The sequence below is a fragment of the Camelus ferus genome, chromosome 25 (genome assembly GCF_009834535.1).
Source record: "Camelus ferus isolate YT-003-E chromosome 25, BCGSAC_Cfer_1.0, whole genome shotgun sequence".
NCBI classification, from domain to species: domain Eukaryota; kingdom Metazoa; phylum Chordata; class Mammalia; order Artiodactyla; family Camelidae; genus Camelus; species Camelus ferus.
Genome location: NC_045720.1, coordinates 7,162,206 through 7,174,791, shown reverse-complemented (window position 1 = coordinate 7,174,791; position 12,586 = coordinate 7,162,206). Strand labels below are relative to the sequence as shown.

The following is a 12,586-nucleotide window of genomic DNA, read 5'->3' as shown; positions in this document are numbered from 1 at the left end:
CTCAGGCATGGCCACTGTCCCTTGTGGGCTAAAATGGCCCTGTGTTGAGAGGCACAGCTGGCACCCCCTAAAACAGGGGTTGCCACTGTCAGCACCTGAAGGGAAGTAGTGACCCTTTCCCAGACCTTATCCTGGAATCAGTGCTTCATCCCCCGACTCCCACCCCAGACGCTGCCCTGGCCCCGCAGAGCCCCATGGGCAGACTTCAGTGCACCCTGGAAGCAGAGCATTTGGCGCTTCTGTTACAAAGATGACCTGAGAGACTGGTGGGCTCTTTCGTGTGGACACACCAGGCAGGGCCCTGGCCTGCTGTCCCCTCCAGGCCTGAGATCATGGACATTCTCTCTCTTGCCCAGCTTTCTCTATAGGCGCTGCTTCCCGTGCTCTGCTGGGACTCCTCCTCCTTTCCAGGCCTTCCTTCCAACATCACCATCTTGTTGACCACAGTTGATGTCTTTCTCTCCAGCCAGCCCCTCCCAAAGGACACACTCATCCAAGCGTCTTTCCAGGAAGGGCCCCCATTGTATTCTCTGCAACTCATGAACAAAGGATGCCCAGACCCTGGAGCCCAGGTTTGGGGGATCCTTCCGCACCTGCCTCCATGAGCCAGGCCCCAGCAAGTGCACAAGGGAGCTCTGATGTGTTCTCTGATGTTGCCTGTCCTTAGGGGCCTCCACCTGTCACTGTCTCTTACTGTGTGTCTCTGGCAGGTGACGACCTCACTAAGCTTCAATTCCTTATCGGTAGATGGAGCTAGTAATAGTACTTACACTTACAGGAGTGTGTGGGATCAGATAAGACAAAGCCTGCAAATGGCCTAGCTCACTGCCTGGCATAACGGTGGCACTCAGTAGATCTACTCATTCAGCTTGGAGTTGGGAGAGCCCACGTTGGCAACGAACAAGTCCCAGGAAGAAAGCAACCACGAGCAAAGTGGTTTCTGGGTACCGTTCCCCTTCAGAGGGGAAGTGGGGGCCCATCATTTTAAGATGCCTGGGGGGTGGTACCAGTTCATCATTCCCATGGAAATTTATCGCAAGTCTGTGTGTAAGCTATTATGCCAGAATTGTGTACTGTGTTCAGGTCCTTATTCCAAAGTCCTTGGTCCCCATAGTCCTGAGATGTCATTCCCACATCTCAATGGTGCAGAAGACGTTTCAGAGAGATGAGGCTCGACTCTGAATGGGTAGCAGGGTAGGGCTCTCAGGATTAAACACCTGTCCAGGCTCCATATGAGATGTTGGACCACTCTTTAATTTAGGGAGAAGCAGTTCAGTATAGTGAAAGAACACATTCTTGGAGGTTAAACAAACTAGGGTGTTAATCCCATCTTTTCCATTTATCACCTATCTGCATTTGAACAAGTTCCTGCATCTTAATTTTCATTATAATTACAGAGCTAAATTAAATCTAGTACATATCATGTGGCTGCCCCACTTTTACATAAAATGGGTGTAGTCACACCTACTCCATAGTGTGAAGATTCAAGTCGATGCCCATTAAACACCTGGCGTGTTGTAGATGGTCAATGTTGGGGTTATGTTCCTTTTAGGAAAAATAAGGTTCTGAGAAGAAAAAAAAATCAGAGTGAATAAAGAGGTAGTAATGGCCCTCCTTTACAAGTTGTCCCAACCCTGGAAAAACAAAGCCATCAAGTCCAGACTCAAGACGTTTTGTACACCACTGCCTTTGCACTCTAGATGTTTCTGTGCATTCCAGGGGCCTTTCACATTCCAGATTCAAAATATTATCTTTCTAGTTGATGGTCTTGGTGAATTAGTTGGAATTAGCAAACCAAAGAAAATATTAAGTGACTGAATTCTTGAACTGGGTCCACTGGCCTGGCTACATCCTGTGTGATTAGCGAGATTATTTCCTGGTAAAGATGGGAGTAAATCATTTTCCAGGACTGGCGCCAACCGCATGATGTATAAGGACCTGTGCTGTACGTCCTCTTTGATTCGACAAATACTTTCTGTCTTCTAGGCCCCAAATTCTCTTCTAGATCTTAGAGATGGAGCAGCTGGTAAGACAGAGAAGGCCCTCTTGGGATTAACACTGTAGTCAGGAGGTGGGGCTGATGAGTGTCTGGGGATAAAGTGCAAAGAACAGACAATGCACACATTAAATAATCAGAATACGTTCAGATAACTATACTAGGAAGGAGAAAGGGAAAGGACTTGACATATTTGAGGATAAAGAAGGGCAGAGAGCTGGAGTCTACTGAAGAGAAGGAGGGTAGTTGAAGATATGGGGAAAAAAGACAGGGTCTTGCAGTTCACATAGGAGTTTGTAAGCTGTGGCAGGCAGAGATAGTATTTTATCTGAGTGTGATGGAAAGGCATTGGAAATTTTTAAGACCGGTTGCATAGAATGCACATTGGTCTTTTCTTTTACATTCAAAACGCAACTCACTAGAAACCAGGGTTTGTTTGTTTTTTCTAATAGAATGTAGAATAGAAACTCTGTTGCCCAATGTGATGATCATTTAGTTACTCAGAAAAGTCAACTCAACTGGGAACTTGTGAAAAATGAATAAGGTATGTATATGCCTTAAACATTTAATTTTAACTCTAAGCATATGAACATGCATCTGCTTGCTACTCAGTGCAGGGTCAAAAGTTTGAGTAGGTTTGGAGTTTGGAGTTCTTCCTTTGAAATTTGTGCAAAGCCATAACCATAATGCCTGCTCTATGATGTCCAGTTTTGGTTTCTTAAAAGCGGGGCGTCCACATGATGTGTACTAGGTTTAATTTAGCTCTGTAATTTTAACAAGAACCCTAACTGGCACCAACAAGTGAGAGACAACACAGTTGGTTCTTGGTAAACACATGACTTCCTGGTGAGAATAGCAGTGTTGGGCCAGGAAAATTCAGCCTTTTCTGAGCAACACTTGTTACGCCTGATGAAAGGAGCACACTGTCCAGGTTAATCCAGCAAGTCCGTTGAAAGCTTCGCCTGTATCGTCAAACCGTGTATCATCGAGCGCTGGTGGGCGTTAGGGAGTTCCGGATATATTGCAAGTATTTCATTTGGGGCCAGAGTGGGACTGTACTGTGCGGTGAATCCTTTTGTAAAACACAAGCCAATGCATATAATTACTTCTCGATTAATTTATAGGCAGGATCTGAACTTTGGCTTGTTAGATTTGCCCGAAGAGAAGCACCCTGGTAGGATTCTATTCATAAGTTATTTAACAACCCCTCAAAAAAAAAAAAAAAAAAGCCTGGGAAGCAGGAGGGCTTTTATTCCTCCAAGTTGCCCCTCATTTCCTTTGGAGGAAGTGATCTAGAGATGCTGCCTAAAGATAAGAAGGGGGTTATGGTTTATGGGGATGAGGTTAACAAACTTCCTCCTGCAGACAGAGCAGCAGGGGTAGAAATCTCGGGAACAGCAGGCTCTCAAATCAGCCCGACCAGATGGGCTGGAGCGACGGGCCTCTCTCCAGCCAAGCCTCTTCAGGCCGTTGTCAGTGAAAGGACAACCTCCGAAAGGCAAACATGCCTCTCGTTTATGTCAAGAAGGATGCTACCCACTCCCTCTCCTCACAGCCCAGCTCACCCCCCTCCCCAGCTCAGGTCGCTGTGTCAGCAGGGCCAAGGATCAGGGGGACTCCTGTGGGGACACCACCTCAGTCCTGCTCCCTCATGAGCCCCGTGTCCATGCCAATGGCCCCCCTCGAACCGGAAGCAGGGCTCAAGGCAGGAGCTTGTATGTGAATAGTCCGAAAAGTGGATTTGGCTTCTGACTTGCTGGAATGCAGGCTTAGCCTCCCTGCAAATCCACAACAGCAGACTGAAAATGAGTAAGGTGGCTGAAAGGGAGTATCAGGGGACATGTGTGTATAAAGAACCAACCTTTGTCTCTCCTGGATAATTACAGCGACCCTGCGATTTCTCAGTTCTAGTCTTTCTTCCCACCCCGCTCCAGGAATGGTTCCAAAAGACAGGCAGCTCATGACTGGCTTGCCAAGAAACCGCCGATGTCCCCGGTTCCTTAGGATGGAGCCCTCAGCTCCTCTGGCCTCAGTTTTCACGCCTTTCACAGAACCAGAGGCTACAGGACCTTAGCGAACACTGGCTTGAGTGGTCCCAAACTTCTGATTTCCCTGGACTGGGAAAAATCCCCCTTTCCCCAGGCAGCACGATGCACTTACAGGCTACAGGAGGCCCAGAGCGTGGGGACTCTGTACCTGCAGCAGCAGCTCCGCCCCCATTCTGTCCCCGCCCCTCCGTGCCCAGCCACCCCTCCCGTCCCACCCTCCGTAGGAAGCACAGAACTCACATCATGATTCACTCTCCCTGAGTCTCTGCCCAGACAGCCCTCCCCGCTTGGCCCACTCACTAAAGAACCCTACCCACCTTTCAAGGCACAAGTCAACCATAATTTCTTCTTTCTGACTTTCCACAAACCCCTCTCCTTCTCCTTGCCTGAAACAAGTGGTATTGCTTTTCTCTCTCTTCTCATGAAGCTTTGTAAATGATTCTGTCATTTGATACCTGTTTATCTATCACAGCTCACAGCACTTTATTTCTTTGTCAATGTTGGCTTATCTGCATTTCCTGTTAGACTGTGAGCTCCATGACAGGGTGGCCCACTCATTCCTCTGATGTCCCCAGCACACAGTCGGACCATGGCACACAGTAGGCATTTGGCAAACACGACTCAAGTACAGTCTTGTCCTGACATCCTGGGTTCTGTCACTGCCCTCGCTGGACTGTATTCACATCCTGGAACTGAAGCACACACTCACTTCGCCCTTGGCCTGTGTGGCTGGTCAGTACTTCCCACCCTCTGGCTAAATGTCACTAACACCAGCAACAGTAGCTCTTGTTTGGATGGAAATTTGTACTTTTTTAGGGGGGTTTCCATCCACATCCGTCTATGAGCATCCAGTGATACCACGTGGGAGGCTGAACAGGGATGATCAGATCCATTTCACAGACAGAAAACCCAAGAGTCAGTGGTGGAAGTGGGGTTTGAGCCGAGCCTGGGTGGGGGGCTCTCCTAGACCCCGCGTCCACATGGGGCAATGGAAGATGCGACCTGGTCTGAGTTAGGACGAGTAAGTCTCAGGGAAGTTTGGTGGGAGGATTATTCTCAAAGACATCAAATGACAACTAAAAGCCAAATGAAAGCAGCAGGACCATGCGCTGATGCGACTGCCAGAGGCCTGGGGTGCATGGCCTTCAGTGAGCAAGCCAGTCCAGAGCAGAAACGCCAGGTTGGTCGGCATGACCCATCTGCCCCCAACCTTTAGCACTGCGGCCACTCAGCCAGCGAGTTCCTCCTTTTACCTCGTCAGTCCCTGGAGTGTCCTTCTGTGTATCCCTCTGCTGATCCTGAGTCCAGTTCCCTCCTTTTTCCTCCCGAGGGTCCAGGACTCTCAGGCCCAGGTTCACTAAGGCCCTGGTCCTCCGATCCCAAATCCCTCTTCTGAGGCTCCCACTGCCTGCCTGCCCTCCAGGTGTCTGCCTTAAACTGCTGGAAATAACTCTAGCATCCTGATAAAGATCAGCCCTGCTAAGGAAAAAACAAAGCACACACAGCAGGCTCTCAAATGAAACAGATCAGATGGGCTGCGAGGCCCGGCCTCTCCCAGAGCAGTGCACTGTAACCTTTGGGTCGCAGACAATGGTGGGCTGGAGGCGTCCTTGAGCCTCAGTTTCCTCCAGGGTAGAACTCTATGAATCACTCTAACAATATCTGCTCACAGGGCCCTTGCGAGATGAGGGCAAAGGCCATCTGTGAACTACCAAGTGTGGGGGATGCGAGAGATTTTAATGCTCTTGTTACAGTGTCTGTCTTCCTGGTGTATTTTGTTTTGTGTTCCTTTTCCCTTTAAAACACCACTGAGACATTGGAGCTTTGATCCCCTGCAGTGGTCCTCAGCCCCACCCCCCTTGCCCCCAGAGGAAGAGTAGATGGAGAGCAAGGCTTGGGGCCTGGGAGACAGCTTTGGGGCCTGGCTCTTCTGCTTTCCATCTCCCTGAGACTTGGGTCTTCTCCTGGAAACTATGCAGATAATACAGCTACTTCCCAGCTGGTCCCAAATGTTGTCCATCACAGCCCTGCCACAGTCCTTGGCATGTCATGGGTGCTCCTGAAATGGTAGCTGTGAACAGGCCAACTTGGCGACCGCAGACTCTGGGCTCTGCTCTGAGCTTGACCACAGAGACTTCCGGCTCTGGACAAGGGACATGGCTCTTGGGGCTCCAGGACCTATAAATTCTGATGCCACTGCCACTTCCTGCTCCCGTCTCAGGAGTGAAATAAAGCTCCCACCTTCACTAAGAGGATGGGGTCCTGACAACAGTTGCAAAGAGACACCACCCTTTGGGGCTATTAGTCTCTCCGTCCTCACCGAGTGCTCTGAGTCCTGTGCAGCTCACACGGTCTCATACCCCTTCTACACGCCTTCCAGCGAGGCGCCGATATTGATACATAGTAACCGTAATCACGTTTGCTGTTGCTGTCCTCCACGTGCAGTGGCTGCCCTGCTCCGGATGGCATGATGAGGAAACTCAGCCACAGAGAAGTCAAATGACTCATCCAGAGTTACACGAGCAACCAGTTGTGACAGGGCTGGGGCTCAGCTGGTTGACTCAGTGGCAAGTCGTTTGTTCTCGGCCCTGCTGCTAGTCACATGGACACCTGCTGATAATTCTTATGGTCATAGGAGGAGTTCCAGCTCTTGAGCCCCTCTGAATTCCCCAGGCCAGCTAAGCTAGATGCCTGGCATCAAGCCCCAGCCCTGTGCCTGTCAGTCACCATAGTTCCCAGCCTGCGTAGGGCAGAGATGACAGAGAAGGCGCTTTCTGGGCTGGAAATGTTCCGCTTTACCTCCCTGAGCTTGAAGGTCACCTTTCCCCTTCTCTGAGCATCACAATGAATCACTGAGCTAGAGCCACACTCTGCTCACGGAGCATCGCATCTTGCTTTATAGTAATTTAACCTCTGTCCAAACTGCCTTATGTGGGAACCATCTGGTCTGAGCCATTTCCCAGAACATCTGTCCATTGGGTATATCTGTCCATTGGGTATATCTGCCCATTATTCCAGCTCAGATGAGAATCACTGGTGGCTCTCTGCACCTTGGTCAGAGACACTGCTGTTACCCTAAAGAGGGATGCCTGCATTGGAAGGTAGAATGATGCGTGAGGAAGAAGTGGGCCACGCTTCTGAGTACCTACTGCATACACCATCTTATATTGAACTTCACAACAACCCTGGGCAGTAGGTATTTATAGACATATTCCATAGATGACGAAGCAAGGAATCAGGGAGGTCAGTTTTTGAAAAGTCATCCAGCTGGAAAATGGAGAAACCAAGACCCAGGGATGGTACCCCGGGGGCCCCCTATGTTAGCACCATGCTCCCTATCAACATTCCTGGTCCGACTGAGCTGTTCAAGTTGCTTCCTGTCTCAGAGTAGGTCAGGAGACCTCTCTGGACCTCATTTCCCTCGTCTACAAAATTAGAGATCGGCTCTTGTGATAAATTGGGCCAATTACAAGGTCAGAGAGTCTCCAACAAGACCACGCTCACTTCTGACACCAAGAGCAAATTCAGGGGGCTCCCCCAACCACCCTCCAGTTTGATGATTCACCACAAAGACTAACAGAGCTCACGGAAATGGCTGTACTCATGGTTCAGGATGCAGACAGATTAGACAGAGGAGGAGTGACAGAGCACAGAACTTGCAGCACGCGGAGTAGGGGTCCAAACACGAAGCTCGTGGAGTCAGGAGGGGTTCCTCTCTGGGCATTGACGGGTGACAACGCACACAGAGTGGTGCCCACCAGGGAGGCTCACCCAAACTTGACGTTCAGAGGTTTTATCGGGGCCCCATTACATAGGCGTGATTGACTGATTGCCCTTGTGGTTAATCTCAGTCTCCAGGTTGACTGTTACCATGTGACCCAAAGCCCTCCCACCCCAAGTCACAAGCACAGCCAACCCCCCCCCAAGACTGTTGAGTGTGGCCACATTTACAGAAGGTCCAGCGTGGCCAAACCTTGCTCTAAATAAAGACACTCATACCAGGTGTGACACAGATTACCTCTCAGATGCCAGAGGGCAGAGGCCAGACTTCTCCCTGGGAAAAGCCAAACTCTCTTCCATGTGGCTGAAAAGCTCCTTCCAGCTTTCCTCCAGTGCTCACTCCCAGGGCCCTGTGTGCCCCTGGCCGGTCCCCTCAATGCCAGCTCCAGCCCAGTCCCTTCAAACCACTCATCTGGCTTCCAAATCCGTATTCGGTTCTGCCTGCTGCTCATCAGATAGCTCAGTCACGGCATGAAGATTATCGACCAGCTAAGTGCCGGGTGCCCTGGGGTTGGTTCCACGGATAAATGTCAGCCTTCAGAATCTAGAAGACAGCAGGCCATGTATGGACGAGGACTAGCACAGAGAAGGGGGTTGGAAATACAGGCTATTGAGAGCAAACAAGCGTTCAGTTACTACTGTTAGTATCATGGTTGGGATGGGGTCAAAAGAACATTCGCTTGGAAGATGGCTTACAGGTGTTGTGTTCAGAGAGTTAAGGGATTTCAACCTCCAGAGATGCTGTGGGTCTGCCCCAAGGGGGCCATTGTACGAGGGGCCCAGCAGAACCTCAGCTAAGCCAACACCAAGCAGGAGTCCTAAATCCAAAGAGAGAAGAATCTCCGCTGGGGGAAGAATACTGGGTTTTGGCTCCTTGGGTTCTCCCAGCAGTTTATTTATTCCTTTGTTTTTCGCTCCTTCTTCCCATGTGTTTTCCCAGCCTGGAGTTCCTGGCAGATGTTCAACATGCCTTCGGGCTCCCCTTCCACCCTGCCTACGAGGGGCAGTTCACTCTGGAGGAGAAAAGCCTGTCACTGAAAATCATGCAGTATTTTTCCAACTTCGTGCGATCGGGGTGAGTGGCCCCTGTGTCCGGAGGCTACGGTGTGCTTCCCCTCCCCGTTTCTGAAGGCCAAGGCTACAGTGTGGCGCATTGAAGGGCAGACCCTCTGGTCCCTGCCGCTGGCCTCCCTGCGCAGGCCCCCCTGCTGGGCAGGACTGCCTCTGCGCAGATAAGCCTTGGTAAAGAGCGGTCCGATCGCACACACTCCCTTGTGCAAGCACCCTTGCGGGCTCTGGGTCAGGGCTCTCGCCCCCGGCGCTGTTGACACTGGGCTGGGTTGGGCTCTTTAGCTGTATCTCTGGCTTCTACCCACGAGCTACAGGGAACATCTCGCCCCTGTTCCAGTTTTGAGAACTGAAATATATCAGACATCTCCAAGTGCCCCCCAGAAGACAAAATCACCCCAAATCAAGGACCGCTGTCTTAGACGGTCAAAGGAAGTCCTGGCACTCCAGGTGCTCACTGTCTGTCTCTGGCCTCCCCCCCCCCCTCCTGGCCCAACCAGCACCCTCACTGACCTCACTCCCAAAACAGGTTCCTGCCCTTCCTTCCTCCCTGCAGTTCACCCGTCTCCCTTTCTGCCAGTCCAGCAGTGGTCGCCTAGCGCAGTGCTGGGCCCCCTGGGAAGGAAAAAGATTAAAAAAAATCATGGTTCAGCTATGAACTGCTGACAGTCTGAAACACAAAACCCGACTGTAATTAAAAGCAGGACAAAATTAAGTTTCATACAGTTTGTTGTAGGAGTTGAGCAGAAAGACATTTCATTTGGGATTTAGAAAATATATCCCTGAGCAAGGGACTTTGAAGTTGGGCCTCAAAGGAGGGGTAGGATACTGAGGCTGGCCGAGGAGGAGCTGCCCTGGGAGAGGCGCCTGTGCACAGAGGGAAACAGACCTGGTCTGGTGGATGTCGTCTCTGGTGTGTGGGCTCCGTGGGGGGACATGATGCGAGGTGGGGCTGGGCTGCGAGTGTGGGAAGGAGCCGGTGTCTGAGAGGCCGCAACATCCCCTTCAAGGGGGAGTCGGCCTGTAGGTGGCCAGCAGGTTTGGGCGGCCATAGGCCCACCTTCCTGCGCAGGCCTTGGACAAACAAGGTGTTCCAGGCCCTGGCCGTGGTGCCCAGGTGAAAGGACACCGGGACCGAAAGGGACACGGTGACCTCCTGAGCACTGAGAAAGCCAGAAGGGCAGCTCTGGGTCCTAAGGAACACCACTGGGTCATGGGCTCACGTCTTCTCTAGAAATGACGTAAGGGTGGTGAGCCAGGTGTGGGGCTTGGTCCTCAGAGAGCACGCGCAAGTGGGGAGGGACCCTGGGTGATGAAAGGAAAGATGGGGTTCCCTCCTGGGTGCTCCTTTCTTCTCGTTTCCCCAGGAATCCCAACTACCCTCACGAGTTCTCCAGGAAGGCGCCTGAGTTTGCCGTCCCCTGGCCTGACTTCGTCCCCCGAGATGGTGGAGAGACCTACAAGGAGCTCAGTGTCCTGCTCCCCAATCGGCAGGGCCTGAAAAAGGCCGACTGCTCCTTCTGGTCCAAGTACATCCGGTCTCTGAGGGCCTCGGCAGGTAGGGAGCCAGGAGCGGGTGGGGCCAGGCGGGGCCGGGCGGAGGGCGGTCCTCACACACACTGAGCTCGCTGTGCCCTGGGTCCATGTGAGTGCACTGGAGCCGCAGGTCACCGGGGTGCCATTGTCACTGCCTTTCCCATGAGGAGTTCAAGGTCTGGCCGGGAGGGGTGGGGCGGCACTCCTCCTTGTTGATGACTTCCTGTTCTGCTGTGGGATGGGAAGGGGAGAGAGAGAAAACATGGGGGGACCAGGGTGGGAGGGCTGCGGGGGCTGAGTGGGGGACACCTGCAACATTGGCGTGGGCAGGAGAGACAAGATCGTGGACCTCACGCTCGCTGCCCTGGGAGGCTGGGTGAAGCATCCTGGAGAGAGGTTTCTAGCCAGGGGAGAAGTGGGAATTTCACCTCTTCCTGTTGAAGAGAACTTCCTGTTGTAAAGGCACTAAGGACAGAAAAATGAATCATAATGAGGCTCTGGGAGTATAGAGGTCAGCACAGTGCCCTTATGAAGCTTCCAGAAGAGCCAGGGAGTGAGTGACATAAGCCAGTGAATGTTCTCTAGCTTTCCTGGTGCTGTGATGGAAGTCTGCCCCCAAACTAGTGAGACAGCAAAGGAGGGAGGGCTCACTTCTCCCCAGAGGGTCTGGGAAGGCTTCCTGGAGGAGGTGATACTCGGGCTGAGGTTTTCACCATGACAGGATCTCTGCAGATGGGGAAGGTAGGAGTGGCGCCCTAAGCAGGGAGGTGACCTTGTTCAATATATGGTTTAGACTCTCAACTGTACTTTTATCTTCCAAGGCCACGTGGTTCTCTGTTGATGATCCCAAGTCCCATGGTGCCCTTAGCACAGCCCTAGAGCTGTGTGACCAGTCTGGTGCCCCACCCCAGAAATGTCCTTCTGGAGGGCATTTGTCGGGAACTCCCATCAGAGGCTAGGGTCTCTTGGGGCCAAAGGGAAAGGGACAAGGGAGGAGAAGTCCTGATCCAAGTTGGACCAGCCTTGCCTCTCCTGTTTCAGATGAAGCCGAGGAAGGGCCGTCAGCAGGGAGTGAAGAGGAGGACCAGCCGGCTGGCTCTGGGCTGACAGAAGGCCTCCTGGGTCTCCCAGAGTTAGGCTCCAAGAGCTACAGCAAGTGACCGGCCCCTGAGATCGCCCGCCCGCCCTGCCAGCCCCACCCCAGGCTGCCACCCTGGCACCTTATTCTCCAACACAGCCCCTGACTTTCAATAAAGTGTCTACAAGCAGAGAAGCATTGGTGACTCAGATTTGTTAATTCAGGGCAATCCTTGGGAGACACCAAATTAGATCTTAATACTGTTCCTGAGGTTTGAATCCCAGGCTGCTGTTTCCTTCCAACAAATGTTTACGGAGCATCCTCTGTGCTGGGTGCTGGGGAGGCCAGGACCCTGCCCTCCAGAAGGAAAGAAAGGCAGGTAAACAGACATTTACAGTGACACAGGGAAGGGGATTGATCAAGGGCAGGCCCCAGGGGACAGAGTCTCAGCTGTGTATTAGAAAGAATGCTCTTGTGAAGGCTCCAGAATGGAGGCAGGAGACCAACTTGGGCTGGGACAATATTCTGAGCGACAGACACTGAGTTCTGAATGGGGGCAGTGAGGGTAGAGATGGGGGAAGGCACGGACCCAAGAACCCTTTATGAAGTAGAATTGACAGGACCCGGTAGAGCATGAGAGGATGTAGGGGTAAGGATGCAGAATTATTACCTGGCTTTTGGTTGACCTGGGTTCCCAGATAAATAGCTGATTTCATCCTTCACCCTCCTGAGGGACACACTTAATGAAGACAAATCTTCTGTTACTTTCTGTTTAAATCTCTCTCTCTGCCCCCCATTATACGTTCACACAAGTCACCCAAAGTCAAAGCAGGCGGAGCCAGTTAACAATCTGTCGTTTGCACGGCATCTCATGAGATGTGTTTACACACATCATCTCATCTGAATTCAAAAGTCAGTGAATATTCATATGTTGGAACTATCGCCTCTATTTTCTAGATAGAAGCTGAAGGTTGGAAAGGCTGTGTTGTGCCTAAATTCACACAGGGACAAGGTAGAGGATTAGAGTTCTACTCAGGTCTTCTGATTTCTCTGCTTTTTTGCACTTTCTGGCCATCCAAT

General features: G+C 51.6%; 1 protein-coding gene across 2 annotated transcripts in view; it reads left to right on the top strand.

Annotated features, from left to right (window-relative positions):
- TG (thyroglobulin) overlaps positions 1-11,704 on the top strand; it is a 203,521-nt gene extending 191,817 nt beyond the window's left edge. Inside the window, exons 45-47 of one of the 2 annotated variants that reach the window (XM_006189206.1) lie at positions 8,765-8,899; positions 10,260-10,450; positions 11,470-11,704. In XM_006189206.1, coding sequence (XP_006189268.1) covers positions 8,765-8,899; positions 10,260-10,450; positions 11,470-11,588 — 445 coding nt within the window. In that variant the 3' untranslated portion in view covers positions 11,589-11,704. The remainder of the gene's footprint in view (positions 1-8,764; positions 8,900-10,259; positions 10,451-11,469) is intronic. The other variant, XM_032467670.1, reaches the window with a different exon arrangement.
- Positions 11,705-12,586: the final 882 nt, after the last annotated feature.